Source organism: Perca fluviatilis, chromosome 7, assembly GCF_010015445.1.
Source record: "Perca fluviatilis chromosome 7, GENO_Pfluv_1.0, whole genome shotgun sequence".
Taxonomy (NCBI): Eukaryota; Metazoa; Chordata; class Actinopteri; order Perciformes; family Percidae; genus Perca; species Perca fluviatilis.
The window spans coordinates 37958170-37972239 of NC_053118.1; the positions used below are offsets into that span (position 1 = coordinate 37958170).

Sequence of the window (14070 nt, forward strand, 5' to 3'; positions counted from 1 at the left end):
ACTTAACCCTGGTACAAAAAAACTTGTTTTGGGCACGATCTTTTATGCTAGTGGAAAGTTACTTAAATACTCAAGTAGGCCTACTGTACTACAAGTACTATTCAGAAGTACTTGTAGCCCCTTGATATAGATACTTTGCAGATTAAGATTTTAAAAACCTTTAAAGAGAAATACTTTTCCTCCAAAACTTTATTGGAATAAAACATTTATTGTATATTAGTACACAGAAAAAAATATACATCAACATACATCATTATTCCTTTATAAAGAGCTCACCGTACATTTCTAGAGAGAAATTCATGCTACTACATGAGTCCATGAAAAGCGCTATATAAATTCAATTTATTATTATTATTATTATTACTACTTTCTGTGATCAGTAAGGTGTCACTTCCTCATAGTGACTTTCATCCTTTTTCATTGTCTCTCACTCTTAAGTGCTTAACTTCCTTATTGCTCATTTCCAATTGATTTGAATCAAATTTACATTTGAATTTCCAATTTTCACTTATTCAGTTGTTTAATAAGTAATTTCACATCCTCCCCTTTTCAGGATGCTTTGAATATTTTGATAAAAGGAGACATAAATGCATTATTGCATATGAAACAATAACAGATGAAACTACACAGAAAAAAATGTGAAAATTAAGAACATGAGAAAATCAGTAAAATTGCTTGCCCTTGATAAATTGTTGCATATAAAATATTTACAGGCAATATATGTAGTATAAGACAAAAAAAATCTTATTAACCTTGAACTATAGCCTAAGATTAGCACATCCATCACTCAGCACAATAAAGTTCATCAAGCAAAATGTATATGTTTTGCTCATTTACATTTTAAGCACCACATATATACATTTTGAACTACTACTTCCCCTTTCTACATTGCAACACTAGTTAACCTACTACACGCCCTTCTGAATAGGAAGCTGTTTACAGTAATCCATCATGAAAATGATCATGAACATTAACAGAGATTAGCAAATATCTGATGACAGATTAGACAGATTAGTAGATGGTAGCGTAGAGGTCACTGGGATCAGCGGAGGAAGCTTTCACGGTTGCGTAGGTCAATGCATCATCATCATTTTTACGCTGAACCTGGAAGGAAAAAGCACATATAAATATATATAATATATATATGAATTACACAGCAGAATATGGCACGGTGGTACCCACCACAATAACACACTGTATGACACTATAAAAGATAAGAGATAATGCTATCCAACAGTAAAACACAACATACAAAACATCATCACACTTTACAACACAGCATATTAGAACGCATCAAACCACAGCACACATTGTGACACAGTTCAACACAATGCAAAAGCAAAGTGAGTTTTTTGTTTTTTCTTCTTCACTAACATCACAAGTAAAACCAATAAACAGCTGACCTGGGCTCTGTTGGTCTTCTTGGTGTATCTGATGGAGGCGTAGGAAACACCACCTTCAGGATCAGCCTGCACAGAGGAGACAACATAATGGCTGCTCAGTAACTTAAACATACTATAACATCAATAGTGGTCTTTTCATGGTGGTTTGACTTCTGGTTTTACACCCATGTTCTCTTCTATTAAAGTACAGCTGCATCATTTTACTTCCCCTTTTTTACGGTTTTTATCTTTCTTGCACATTCTCACGCTCTCAAGACTCTTGTGTTAGACACACACATTGGTTGTGACTGTACTGGGTGTTGTGTTTTTTATTCAACCTTTATTTATCCAGGTAAACTGTTTGAGAACATCTTCTCATTTACAAACATGACCTTGTGTGTCTGTGTGTGTGATCTCACCGTGTCCTGATTGGTTTCTGGAGCAGACTGAGTTGCTGCAGAGTTTGAGGTCAGCCCCTGGACAAAAAGCATATTGCATGAAAAGCATCTTACATGGGAGTATCCAAACATTTTCAAATCTACAACTTCAGTCCAGTGAATGAATTCAATTGGACTTGAGATGCAATCCAATACAACCACCACAAATATCTCTGACGCTGATAATGTTCAGTTTTTGTTGACACTGTGTCAGAGAGGAGGTGATTAAACTCTGTCGTCACTTTAGGGGCTGTTATGTTTGGTATGTTTTATGGCTGAATTAGCAAAGCAAAAAAATAGCTTTGGGCCACTTTTTACTTTATCTCACAATCACTTCCTTGACTTTTGCTGCCGCAACCACTTACAATAGACATACAACATAATTTTTTTACTGTAATACAACACAGTCATTAGGGGAGACCAGGGGCGATGTAACATCTCAAACTGCACCAATCAGAAACGAGACACAACCATGAAAAACATGCAAAGGGTCTGTGATGATCCCTCCCTGCCTGCCAACAGACAAACTGATGTCTCATCCTTAGTTTTTCTGCCAAGACTTGTATAGTTACAGTATATGATATACAGTATAAGTATACCATTTTAATTAAACTGAAATTATTATTTCAATATGGCAATGACAATTTTATTTACAAAGCACCTGCTTTAAAGTGCCTATATTATGAAAAAAACACTTTTTCTGGGATTTGGGGTGTTCATTTGTGTCTCTGGTGCTTCCACACACATACAAACTTTGAAAAAAATCCATCCATGCTGTTTTGAGTGAGATACAGGTTTCTGAATGTGTCCTGCTTTCAGTCTCCTAGTGAGCTGTTCAAAATTGGCCTCGGACTGTGACGTCACAGTCCGAAATGAGCTGGCTAACCACAACCGTTAGCTCGTAGCGTTAGCGTTAGCCGGCTAATGCTAGCGCAAGGCGACTGCTTACACTGCTTAGCATGCTACGATGGTTCTCAATAGCAAAGCACTGCTACAACACACACAAGTTCACCATAATCTCCAAAAGAACTACTTACATGTGCGCCCTCATTTAGAAGTCTCCCAGCTGATCCTGCCTTGTAACTGACCAAAGTCGGAGAAACAGGCTTTCTTTTACTGTCTCTAGAGTTAGCTAGCTGACATGCTCTACATCTGAGCTACTGAGCATGTGCGAGTGCAATCAAAGATAGTACAGAAGAAGAAGATGAAAAGAGGTCTCACTCTGTAGCTAAAACAGAAACCAGGTGAAAAGAGGATCTGCAGCAGTGAGAGAGAGCTGTGCAGTACTATCAACAATATGGTGTTTTTTGAAAATTAAACCATGTAAACCTATTCTGGTACAACCTTAAAATAGAGTTATGAACCTGAAAATGAGCATAATATGGGCGCTTTAAAGGTCCCATGACATGCTGCTTTTTGGATGCTTTTATATAGGCCTTAGTGGTCCCCTAATACTGTATCTTAAGTCTCTTTTATATAGGCCTTAGTGGTCCCCTAATACTGTATCTGAAGTCTCTTTTATATAGGCCTTAGTGGTCCCCTAATACTGTATCTGAAGTCTCTTTTATATAGACCTTAGTGGTCCCCTAATACTGTATCTGAAGTCTCTTTTATATAGGCCTTAGTGGTCCCCTAATACTGTATCTGAAGTCTCTTTTATATAGGCCTTAGTGGTCCCCTAATACTGTATCTGAAGTCTCTTTTATATAGGCCTTAGTGGTCCCCTAATACTGTATCTGAAGTCTCTTTTATATAGGCCTTACTGGTCCCCTAATACTGTATCGAAAGTCTCTTTTATATAGACCTTAGTGGTCCCCTAATACTGTATCTGAAGTCTCTTTTATATAGACCTTAGTGGTCCCCTAATACTGTATCTGAAGTCTCTTTACCAAAATTCAGCCTTGGTGCAGAATTACAGCCACTAGAGCCAGTCCCACAATGAGCTTTCCTTAGGATGTGTCATTTATGTGTCTGTAGCTATTGAGGAGGAGAGAGAGGGGGGGGCAAGGTTGAGGGTGGGGGTGTGGCCTTGACCAACTGCCACTTTGCTTGTTTGAAAGCCATGATGTCTCTCTCTCTCTCATGGGTGGGCCAAATTCTCTGGGCGGGCAAAGCAGAGAAAGGGGAGGTAACCTTGCTCCTTATGACCTCATAAGGAGAAGATTCCTGATTGGTCCATCTGAGCTTTCATTTTCTCAAAGGCAGAGCAGGATACCCAGGGCTCGGTTTACACCTATCACCATTTCTAGCCACTGGGGGACCATAGGCAGGCTGGGGGGAACTCATATTAATGTTAAAAAAAAATCCATAATAAAGTGAAATTGTCATGGCATGGGAATTTAAATTAGAAGAAAAATGTAAAAAGAAAGATCAGCATAAATGTTAGAATAAAGCATAAAAAACTAAAACAAGTTTTTTTTTAGTAAAGTTTTGAGTTAGCTTTTGAATAGATGTTACATTGTTTTAACTATATCCCAATACTTTAGGGAGTTTATTGTGGTCATTGGTATTAATATGAAGGTATTACGTGTGCTGTTACAGTTACCCCTAGAAGTGGGCAGTTGAAATATTTGACTTGTAGTGTTTCAATGCATGTTCTGACTCTAACATTGCTGGTAAAAACATTTGATGACTGTCAACAAGTAGAACACAGATACACGTTATAGGGTTTTGACTAAGGATGTCCAAACCAAAGGTTGTTACTACTGCCCCCAGTCTCCCCTGCTGTTCATCTAATCTTATCCTTTCTCAGCTTTAGAATTCAAATGTGTAGTGAAGAACAGTTTTTAAACTCACAACATTGTCGTTCCTCCGTGTTGTGTTTCCTGAAAAGACAAAATAGGGGGTTGACCTAAAGGCTTGCACAACGAAAATCCAGTTTTATTAAAACTTTCTGCTTTATAAAAGTTTTGAGCTTTTCTCTCACCTTTCATTTTCTTCCAACTGATGACAGCCACGATTATTAGGAGTGCTACCAAAACCAGAGCCACGATGATGTACACCGACATATCTGCCAACATAATAGAAATATTTAAAGCATTTTGACTGCAGGTTTTGCTTTGTTGAAAATTCTGTAGCTAAAAGAGAATTATATGTCAATGTTTAAACATTGAGCTTATAATTTTAACCAAATCAAATTACTTTTGGTACAATAGAGCATGCCATGAAAACTCAATCTGCAACTATTTAAACAAAACAAATTGAAGCCACACAGTTCTTCCAAAGCTTCCAACCTCATTTCACAGTCGATATGTAACATAAAGATACATCAACTTGTTGAGTCATACCTTTAATGCTGCTTTCAGTTGTTAATGATTCTGTGGTTGTTGTGGTTGTGTTCTCACCTGAGGCCCGTTCCAGAAAGCAGGTTTAGTGAAAACTCTGAGTTGGTTAACCCTGAGATGAGGTAACTTCACCTCAGAGTCAGTAACTATGGTAACTGAGCCTGTGAACCTAACCTGGTCGGGAGCAGGTTTTCTTCAAGAAACCTCGAGTTAGAGGGAGGAGACTGAGAAAAAAACCTTGAGTTTCTCTGACCGTGCGTTCATGGAAAAACGTTTTTCCGAGTGAAAACGTCACCATTCACGTAACTTCCTGTGGGAATCAGAGGTGGGAAACTCGGGCTGGATTTTGATACCCGAGTTTCCCAGTTGGTGACGCGTTGTTGACAACTGACGTTTGATGGAGGCGACTTTGGTTCACTGAACATATTTCAATGACAATAAACTGTTTATTGTGGACAAATGCCTCTGCCAAGAAACATGCACAGACATAATATGTTTGAAATTATTCATAAATAGGCCTATGTAAAAAAAAAAATCAAATTCTCCGTGTCCTGCAGATAACACAAACACACACCTGGCGATGTGCTGTTTGGATGCTCGCATAAGAAAACAGCAGAAAATCTTTTGTTATTGTGGCCTCCATGTTTTCTCACACCTGATGCTCTCGGCTACGGCCAACCGGTGGCAGTCATGCAAAAAGTTGTTATGCCAAACGCCCAATATAACAGAAGAAGAACATGCATCCCGACCATGTGAACGCTGGCAGTCGGAAAAAACAACGTAACCACGGGGGCGGTGCCTGTTATTCCGAGGTGGCATGAATGCACGGTCAGTCTCCTCCCTCTGAGAGGGAGGAGAAACTAATTTCCTCATTCATTCATTCAGTCTATCTGGCGCATTTTAATGCAGTTTGTTATCTGCATGAATAATATGCTAGGCAGATTATAAAATGTTTTTTTCTCAAACTTGTTGTGTTATTGGGCATAGATTCAAGCGACACGAGCAACTGAACAGCATTTATTTGCGTCCTTCCAACTCACAGCCTTTCACATTCAGGTTAGCACACAGTAGTACAACGTACTTCCTGTTAGGCCCTTCACAATAAAACAGATTACACCACATCCCCCTTTCTATGAGATGAATGCAGCATGAATTTTTTCTTTTACTTTTTATGTAACTCTTTTGTATTCCCAAGTCCAGTCTTTGAGGTTTTACGACAACTCTGCCAAGCCTAGTTCTGACAGGACCTGGGGTAGCTGCCTTTGGAGTCTTAACTGCAGACTCTGAACAGTTTGGTGTGAGCCTGGCGCCCTCTGTAGGTCTGACTGGGGTACTTGGCATTTGTACCTTTGGTGTGATTTCAGGCAATGGTAATAGATGATGCCTATTCCTCCTGATGACTCCTGAAGGGCTCTCCACGACATATGAGCGGGGTGTAGAATGAGGTGAGATGACAGTCCCTTCACTCTTGGTGTCTGTGATCCACACCGGTTGTCCTGGAGATAGTTGAGGAAGATCTCTCACACGATGTCTTTTGTTATACACAGTACTGTCCTTTAGTCTCCTCTCTCTCTCTCTTCACCACTGCAGCCTCGTTTGGCAGGCTGGGAACGAGCAAAGAGGGAAGCTGGGGTACTGGCGTGCAAAGTCTCCGTCCCATCAGTAGTTGCGCCGGGCTGTACCCATTAGCCAATGGGGTCGCTCTGATGGCTAAAAGTGCAAGATATGGGTCTTTTGCTTTCTTTAGTAGTCTTTTCACAGTTTGGACATGACGCTAAGCCTCACCATTGCTTTGTGCAAATCTCAGACTGCTCGTTACATGTCTGAAACCATATGCTGCTGCGAAGTCTGTGAACAGCTGGCTTGAGAACTGAGGTCCATTGTCGCTGTAGAAAAGCTCTGGAATGCCATGTCTGGAAAAGATTGACTTTAGGTGTACTATAATATCTTCTGATCTCCTGGGTGTCAGTTTGGCTATCTCCACAAATCTGGATTAGTAGTCCACCACCAGTACATAGTTACTGTTGTTGAGAGTAAAAAGATCAGCTCCAACTTTTTGCCATGGTCTTTCAGGGAACTCACTGGGCATTAAAGGCTCCACTGAGTTGGCACGTTCCTTAATGCATATGGTGCAGTTTTTCACAAGTTCTTGATTTGGCCGCTCAGACCAGGCCACCACACTGTCTCTCTAGCTCTCTCTCTACATCTAGACATTCCCTGATGTCCCTCATATAGGGCTACGAGGACAGAGTTGCACATAGTGGTAGGAATCACGAGTCTGGTGCCTTTCAGTAACAGTTCATCATGTACAGTTAGAGTGTCTCTGTGTGGCCAATATGCTTTGATTGGACCTGTGAGATGGCTGTAATCTGGCCAGCCTCTCTGACACAATGACATGACTTCAGAACATGTGTTGTCTGTTTTTAGTTGTTCTTTAAGTTGTGTGATGTACGTTGATCTTGCTCGACAGGTGCGCGTAACAGTGTGTCCGCCGTGAAGAGTGCTTTGCCTGGAGTGTGTGAGATGGAGTAACTGCACCTCATGAGCCTGAGTCGGAACCGCTGGATCCTGGTTGGAAGCTCGGTTAGGGCTTGTTGTCCCAGCAGACTGACAAGTGGCTTGTGGTCAGTTTCTAAGTTTCTTTAAATCTTTCGCATCCCCACATTAGTCCAAGCGCCTCCTTCTCCACCTGTGCATACCTCTGCTCTGTCTCAGTTAAGGAGCGTGAGGCGTATGCTACAGGCCTCCACTGCTCACCTTTTTTTTGAAATACAACCGCTCCAAGTCCGTAGGATGAGGCATCTGTAGACAGTTTAAGTTCTTTGTTTGGATCGTAGAGTGTGAGAACAGGCGTTGACATCATTTCACTTTTCAGCTGATCAAATGCATATTTGTTGTGCATAGCTCCAAACCCACTGGTTTTTCTTTGAAAGCAGATCTCTTAGGGGCTTATCTTTTTCAGCCAGTCCTGGAATAAATTTGCCTAACTGGTTGACCATCCCAAGAAAGCTGCGCACTTCGCTGAAGTTTGACGGCTCTTTCATCGCTTTGACTGCTCTGATTCTGTCCGGGTCAGGTTGGACTCCCTCTGCAGACAAAATGTGTCCAAGGAACTTTACCTCTTGTTTGCTTAGGTCACATTTCTCCATATTTAGTGTGACACTGGCCACTTGCAGTTTGTGAAGCACAGTGTGAAGTCTGACATTATGCTGGTCCTTTCCCCAAATGAGGATGTCATCCATGTGACAAACCACGCCTGGCAGCCCATTGAGAATCACTGACATTCTCCGCTGAAAATGTTCTTGGGCTGAGGCTATCCCAAAAGGAAGTCTGTTGAAATGGTAGCGTACGAAAGGGGTAATGAATGTTGTGTAGTGTGCTCACTCAGGTGACAAAGGAACCTGCCAAAAGCCTCTGTTTGCATCTAACTTACTGAAGACTTTTTCTCCAGCCAGGGATCCAAGTGTCTGTTCCACTGAAGGCAAGATGCACTTTTCTCTGCACACTGCTTCATTGAGGTGAGTGAGGTCCACACAAACGCGCATTGAGTCAGTTTTGGTTGGCACTGGGACCATACCTGAGCACCATTCAGTTGGCTCTTCGACTCTGCTGATTACTCCCATGGACTCCATTTTTTCCAGTTCCTGTTTCACTTTTCCCAACAAAGGAATGGGGACACGTCTTGGTGTAGCCAGGGAAAAAGGTACAGCGTCAGGTTTCAGCTAAAGAGTATAAGGTTGCTGCATTAACCCCAAACCCTGACACAACTTTGGGTATTTCTCATTTAACACTTTCATGTCTATGCTATCTGCTCTAGACATAAGGTTTAGCTTGACACTTGCTGGCCTGCTCAACAGCGCTATGTGCAAATCTTTGATAACATACACGTTTTCTTCTATTTCTTCCTCACCTTTGCACAATGTTTCTCTGCACATACCCAATACATTGAGAGGAGTGTCACCTGGTCCAAACAATGGTCCATCTGGTTTGCATAACTCTGTCTCATTTTGGTTTATACAGTAGTACATCTGGGCTGGGATAACTGAAACATCAGCTCCAGTGTCCATCTTAAATCTGACTTTGTGGTTTCTGATTGTAAGATCTGCATACCAAGGATCTTAACCTGCGTCTACAGAACCAAGGAACATGGGTGTGTCATTATATTTCTCTGTTTCTATCACATGCACAGATTTAACAGATTTACACACTGTATTGCCCTCTTTTACCACAAGTATGACAGGTCACATCTTTTGCTTGACATTGTCCTTTAGCATGTGCAGGGGTTTTAGCACTTCTGTAGCAGGATCTATCATTTGGTGTTTTGGACTTTGTTGTGTATTTTGGTTGAGTTGGGGACTTGTATTTTGGATGCTGTTGTTTCCTATATTTCACTGACACAGCATCTCTTTCCATGTTGCTTTCTCCTCTGATGTCTGTTTGTTGCCTTTTTATGACTTCTGACTGCCGGGCTTGATTTACCGCCTTCTCCAGCGTCAAATCCTTGTCCATCTGTAATCTCTCAGCTAAGCTAGTGTTTCTGAGTCCCACGACGAGGCAATCTCTTATTAACTCATCGTGTAGTGCACCGTAGTTGCAGTTTTCAGCCAAAGCGTAAAGCGCGGTGACAAACGAGTCAACAGTCTCATTAGCTAGCTGCAATCTTTGATTAAATCGGGCTCTTTCGTAGATAATGTTTTTCCTGGGCACGAAATATATGTCCAAAGTGTCTCTTACCGCTTGATACTGTTGATCATGTCTCTGCACATCCCATAAAGCTTGACCTCGAAGAATGTCGTCCGCTTCATCCCCCATACAATAGATGAGCGTGTTTACCTGGTTAGCCTCTGAGCTAAGGTGGAGATTGCTGGCTAATCAGAATCTTTCAAACCTCCGTATCAACTTTTCCCATTGCTGAGGCTTAGAAAAATCAAATGCTTCTGGAGGCTGAATGGTGAATGTGGCGTTCGGGGGTGGATTAGCGTTAGCATTGTTGCTGCTGTTTACTTGTAGCTGGGGCGGTAGCATGCGAGGCGGTAGCATGCGAGGCGGTAGCATGCGAGGCGGTAGCATGCGAGGCGCTAGCTCCTGCTTCGTCTGTATCTGACATCTTTTTCTCCGGATAAAGTCTTCTTTTCACTCCCATGATAGCTTACTTTCTATCTTACTATCTGCTTACTGCTTACCACTTCTGACACCATGTTGTGTTATTGGGCATAGATTCAAGCGACAGGTTGTAGAGAAACTGAACAGCATTTATTTGCGTCGTTCCAACTCACAGCCTTTCACATTCAGGTTATCACACAGTAGTACCCGTACTTCCTGTTAGGCCCTTCACAATAAAACAGATTACACCACACTTGTCATGTCCTTTTGTCGACGATCCCGTTGATGAAAAAGCTGTATTAATTCACAGAGAGTTTACGTCTGGAGATGGTATTGAGTCCCGACTATAGATGTATTTTCATTTCCACATAACCGATTTGAGAGGTATTTTTTATCACAGTCCATTAGATATGTAGATACCTTATCCGTCCTCATATCACTAACATCCACCATCGTGGACAGGCTTTAACATCCCAGCAGATTCTTTGTGTCGCATTAAGTTTTTTGCAAACGGCAGTTTTCTTTATAACAGTGTAGCGGATCATACTGTAATAGTAAAGCCACTGTATGCAGAGACGTCAGAAAAGTGTAACTCGCTTTGAAACGTTTTTTTTAAACGGTTTTGTAGTGTTCCCTGGACACAAACCAGTGAGAGCCATTAAAAAGAAATAAATGATTATACATTATATTTCTGTTAATGATCATGGTGCTGCAGCCTCAGAATGGGATTAGTAGCCTATAGTTTACTTTTTCGCCTGCAGGATTGCACCTAAATGAAATTATAGGTGTAATACGATTCCAATTTTCACCAGTAATATTCTAAGTTAGCTGTGATTAAATATGAAATTAATACACTGTCAATGCGTACGCATTGACTCGAGCAGCAATTTTCTCCTACACCAATTCTCAATCTTTTGCAGCAGCTGCCGCTGTCTTGCTTTTTTAACGAAATACACATTCAAACGACGCTGTTTGTGGGCCGACCCGTTTGTTTGTGGTTGTTGCCATGGTGAATCGTAGAATCATGGCTCCATTCATGCTGCCTTTTGTGCACGCGCGTAACCTTGAGTGAACCTACGCCTAGTTGATTGAACCAACTCTAATCAGCTGTTCTGGAACCAAAAACTCAGAGTTTCCATCTCAGGGTAAATCAACTCAGAGATCAGGGTTAGACTCAGAGTTTGTTAAACCTCCTACCTGGAACGGACCCCAGAACAGATGAACACAACTCAACACACTGTTGGGATATTTGCCTTGGATATTTCATTGATGCCTACTGTATTTGTTCATGCCCCCTACCAAAAAGCACCGTCTTATTTTCACGTATACTAGTTCTAAAAAGCTCTTCTTTTTTCTTTTTCCATAGAAATCGCAAAATTAATTACTGAGTAAAATAAAGGAAAATAGGAAAAACAATTCATTCAGAAAATGGTGCTGCCCAGCAACCCAACATCCGGGTCCCACGTCATCACACAAGCAGCAAAGCCAACGCGATCCCTGAACCAACATATATTACATGCACAATATATTACATTAAACAACAAAGGTGAATTATGTATGTCACATTCACTACAAACATATACATTCTCGAGAGAAGGAGACTGACGGGAAGAGAGAGAGATTGCAGAAACAGATCCATCAACATGTTGAGTCATACCTTGTCGTTTTGGTGAAGCATCATTGGTTCCTGATTTAATGCTGCTTTCAGTTGTTGTTGTTGTTGTTGTTGTTGTTGTTGTTGCTGCTGCTGCTGCTGCTGCTGCTGTTGTTGTTGTTGGTTTTGTTGTTATTGTGTCCTTACCTGAACAGATGAACACAACTTAACACACTGTTGTGATGCAATATTAAAACTTCAAATCCATAAAATAAACTAATATTTTAGGTAATTAATCTCATAAGTTTGAAGTGACTTTAAACAGCTCAACATGTTCTCACCTGCTTTCTCCTCATTAGTGTTCTTCTGTTCAGTCGCTGGTGAAGATGGAGATATTGTGAGAAAAAGACAACAAGAGTAAAATTAACTTCATCACTGTAATCAATTATTATGTTTCAGTATTTTGTTCAAATTAGACAATTTGAAAACATCATGATGTAAATACTCACTGGTAACAGAGAGATCAACCAGAGTATCTGGACCTTGATGTTGTCCTGATCTGAACTGTCTGCAGGTGTAACGACCAGCATCCTCCTCTGTGACCTTCTTTATAACCAGAGAACAGTTCTCTCTAACACTCAGTCTGTCTGATTTAACTCTGGCTTCTTCTTTAATCTGCCCATCTTCAAACAGCGTCACTGTGTTTCCTGAACGACTGAAGATCCAGGTAGTACTGTCACACTTTCTCTGACCGTCTATCACATGTTCACAAGGCAAAGTGACATCATCTCCAGCTCTGACAGTGGAGGAGAGGAAATGGTTTCCAGCTGCTGCTGTTAAGAAGATGAGAGAAAATAAATGTCTGTTGTGTTCATAGTGTGACGATTATTTCTTTATCTTTGTTTTCCAAGAGTTCACTAAACTCACCATGTTAAAAACACAGATTTTTCTTGAAGTAAAATTTAACTAACAAATTAAATTCAATAATTATGATACATTTTATTTTTAATGTGCCTTCCATATATATATACATATATATATATATATATATATATATATATATATATATATATATATATGGTATAAGTCTTCTTACCTGTAAAGTGAAGCAGCGGTATCAGAAATAAAGACATTTTGATCCATTTGAACTCTTCCATCGTGCTTCTCTGTGTCTCTGCTTCTTCTCTCTCTCGTTCTGATGCTCAGAACTGTTTCTAAAATAGTGCTTTAGTCGAGAGACGCTGCACCTACTTCCTGTAATTAGGATGATGTCACTTCCTCATAATGACTTTTAGGGTTAGGCATAGGCTCTTTGAATCTCTTATAGACGCCAAACAGCCAAAAAGGTTTTTACAATTTCCACTTTTCCATATTTGAAAGATAGTTTTCTCTCATATTTAAATGTTTCTGCGTTCATTGATCCAATCTAAAGCTGCAACAAACAAACTGTATTAATCTCATGTTGAGTCTCGTGTTCACACGGTGTCCAGTCCCAGGGTGCACTTGTGACACTGACGTATTTCACACCTTAAAAGAAGAAGAAGACGACTGAGGAAGTTGAGGGTGTGAAGATTGTTGGTTAGGATAAATGTTTGCAGTAATGCAGCTTGTTTTCTTCAGATGGTGTTTATTAGAAACCAGACAGGATTCATGGTGATGTTTGACAGCACACATGAACACACAGGTGAAGAGTCAAACTCCTCCCCCAGCAGGACTTCACTCTTGATGTCCGTGGTGCAGTATGGTGATACTGTAGCAGCTGAAAGAACACACATGAGATGATGTCTTACTGTCTGACACCTGCTGCTTCCTCATTGTATTTTTGCAGTTTGTTTCTGAGAACTGAAGGAGAAGTGTTTGGGTGAGAATGTGGGTAACACCAGCAGCAGAGCTCTGCAGGTTTTACCCTCTAATGAGGACCACATAAACATCCGAAACACACAGACAGTCCACACTTTATTAGGACAAAGAGACACTTATTGAGTTGTGTTGAAAACTACTTTAACCCCTGGAAGGTTTGGGCTCACTGAGACTCGTTTCAACAAACGGTTAAAACACTGATGAGAGTCCTGACTGAACTGAGTGAGGCGACTGGACAGGACAGGAGAAAAAGTCAGAGGACATCTGGTGGACAGGAAGAGAATGGCAGTGAATGGGTTTGAGGAAGTGTGAATGTGTCTGGAGGGACAGAGAGGCAGAATGGGACACACTGCAGAGACGACTAGTTGGACGTTTAAGATGTGGGAAATGTTTTTACATCGATATTAGAT

The 14070-nt window shown here is 40.8% G+C and overlaps 1 protein-coding gene across 1 annotated transcript; it reads right to left on the reverse strand.

The window, feature by feature from the left end:
- Positions 1-279: 279 nt before the first annotated feature.
- LOC120562474 (cell wall integrity and stress response component 2-like) lies at positions 280-13030 on the reverse strand. Its single transcript, XM_039806186.1, has 9 exons — positions 12897-13030; positions 12310-12633; positions 12142-12177; positions 11864-12007; positions 4746-4829; positions 4616-4644; positions 1802-1858; positions 1404-1469; positions 280-1104 (listed from the first exon to the last, which is right to left on the reverse strand). The coding sequence occupies exons 1-9, from the start codon at positions 12955-12957 to the stop codon at positions 1012-1014; spliced, it is 894 nt and encodes a 297-aa protein (XP_039662120.1). The 5' UTR covers positions 12958-13030; the 3' UTR covers positions 280-1011.
- Positions 13031-14070: the final 1040 nt, after the last annotated feature.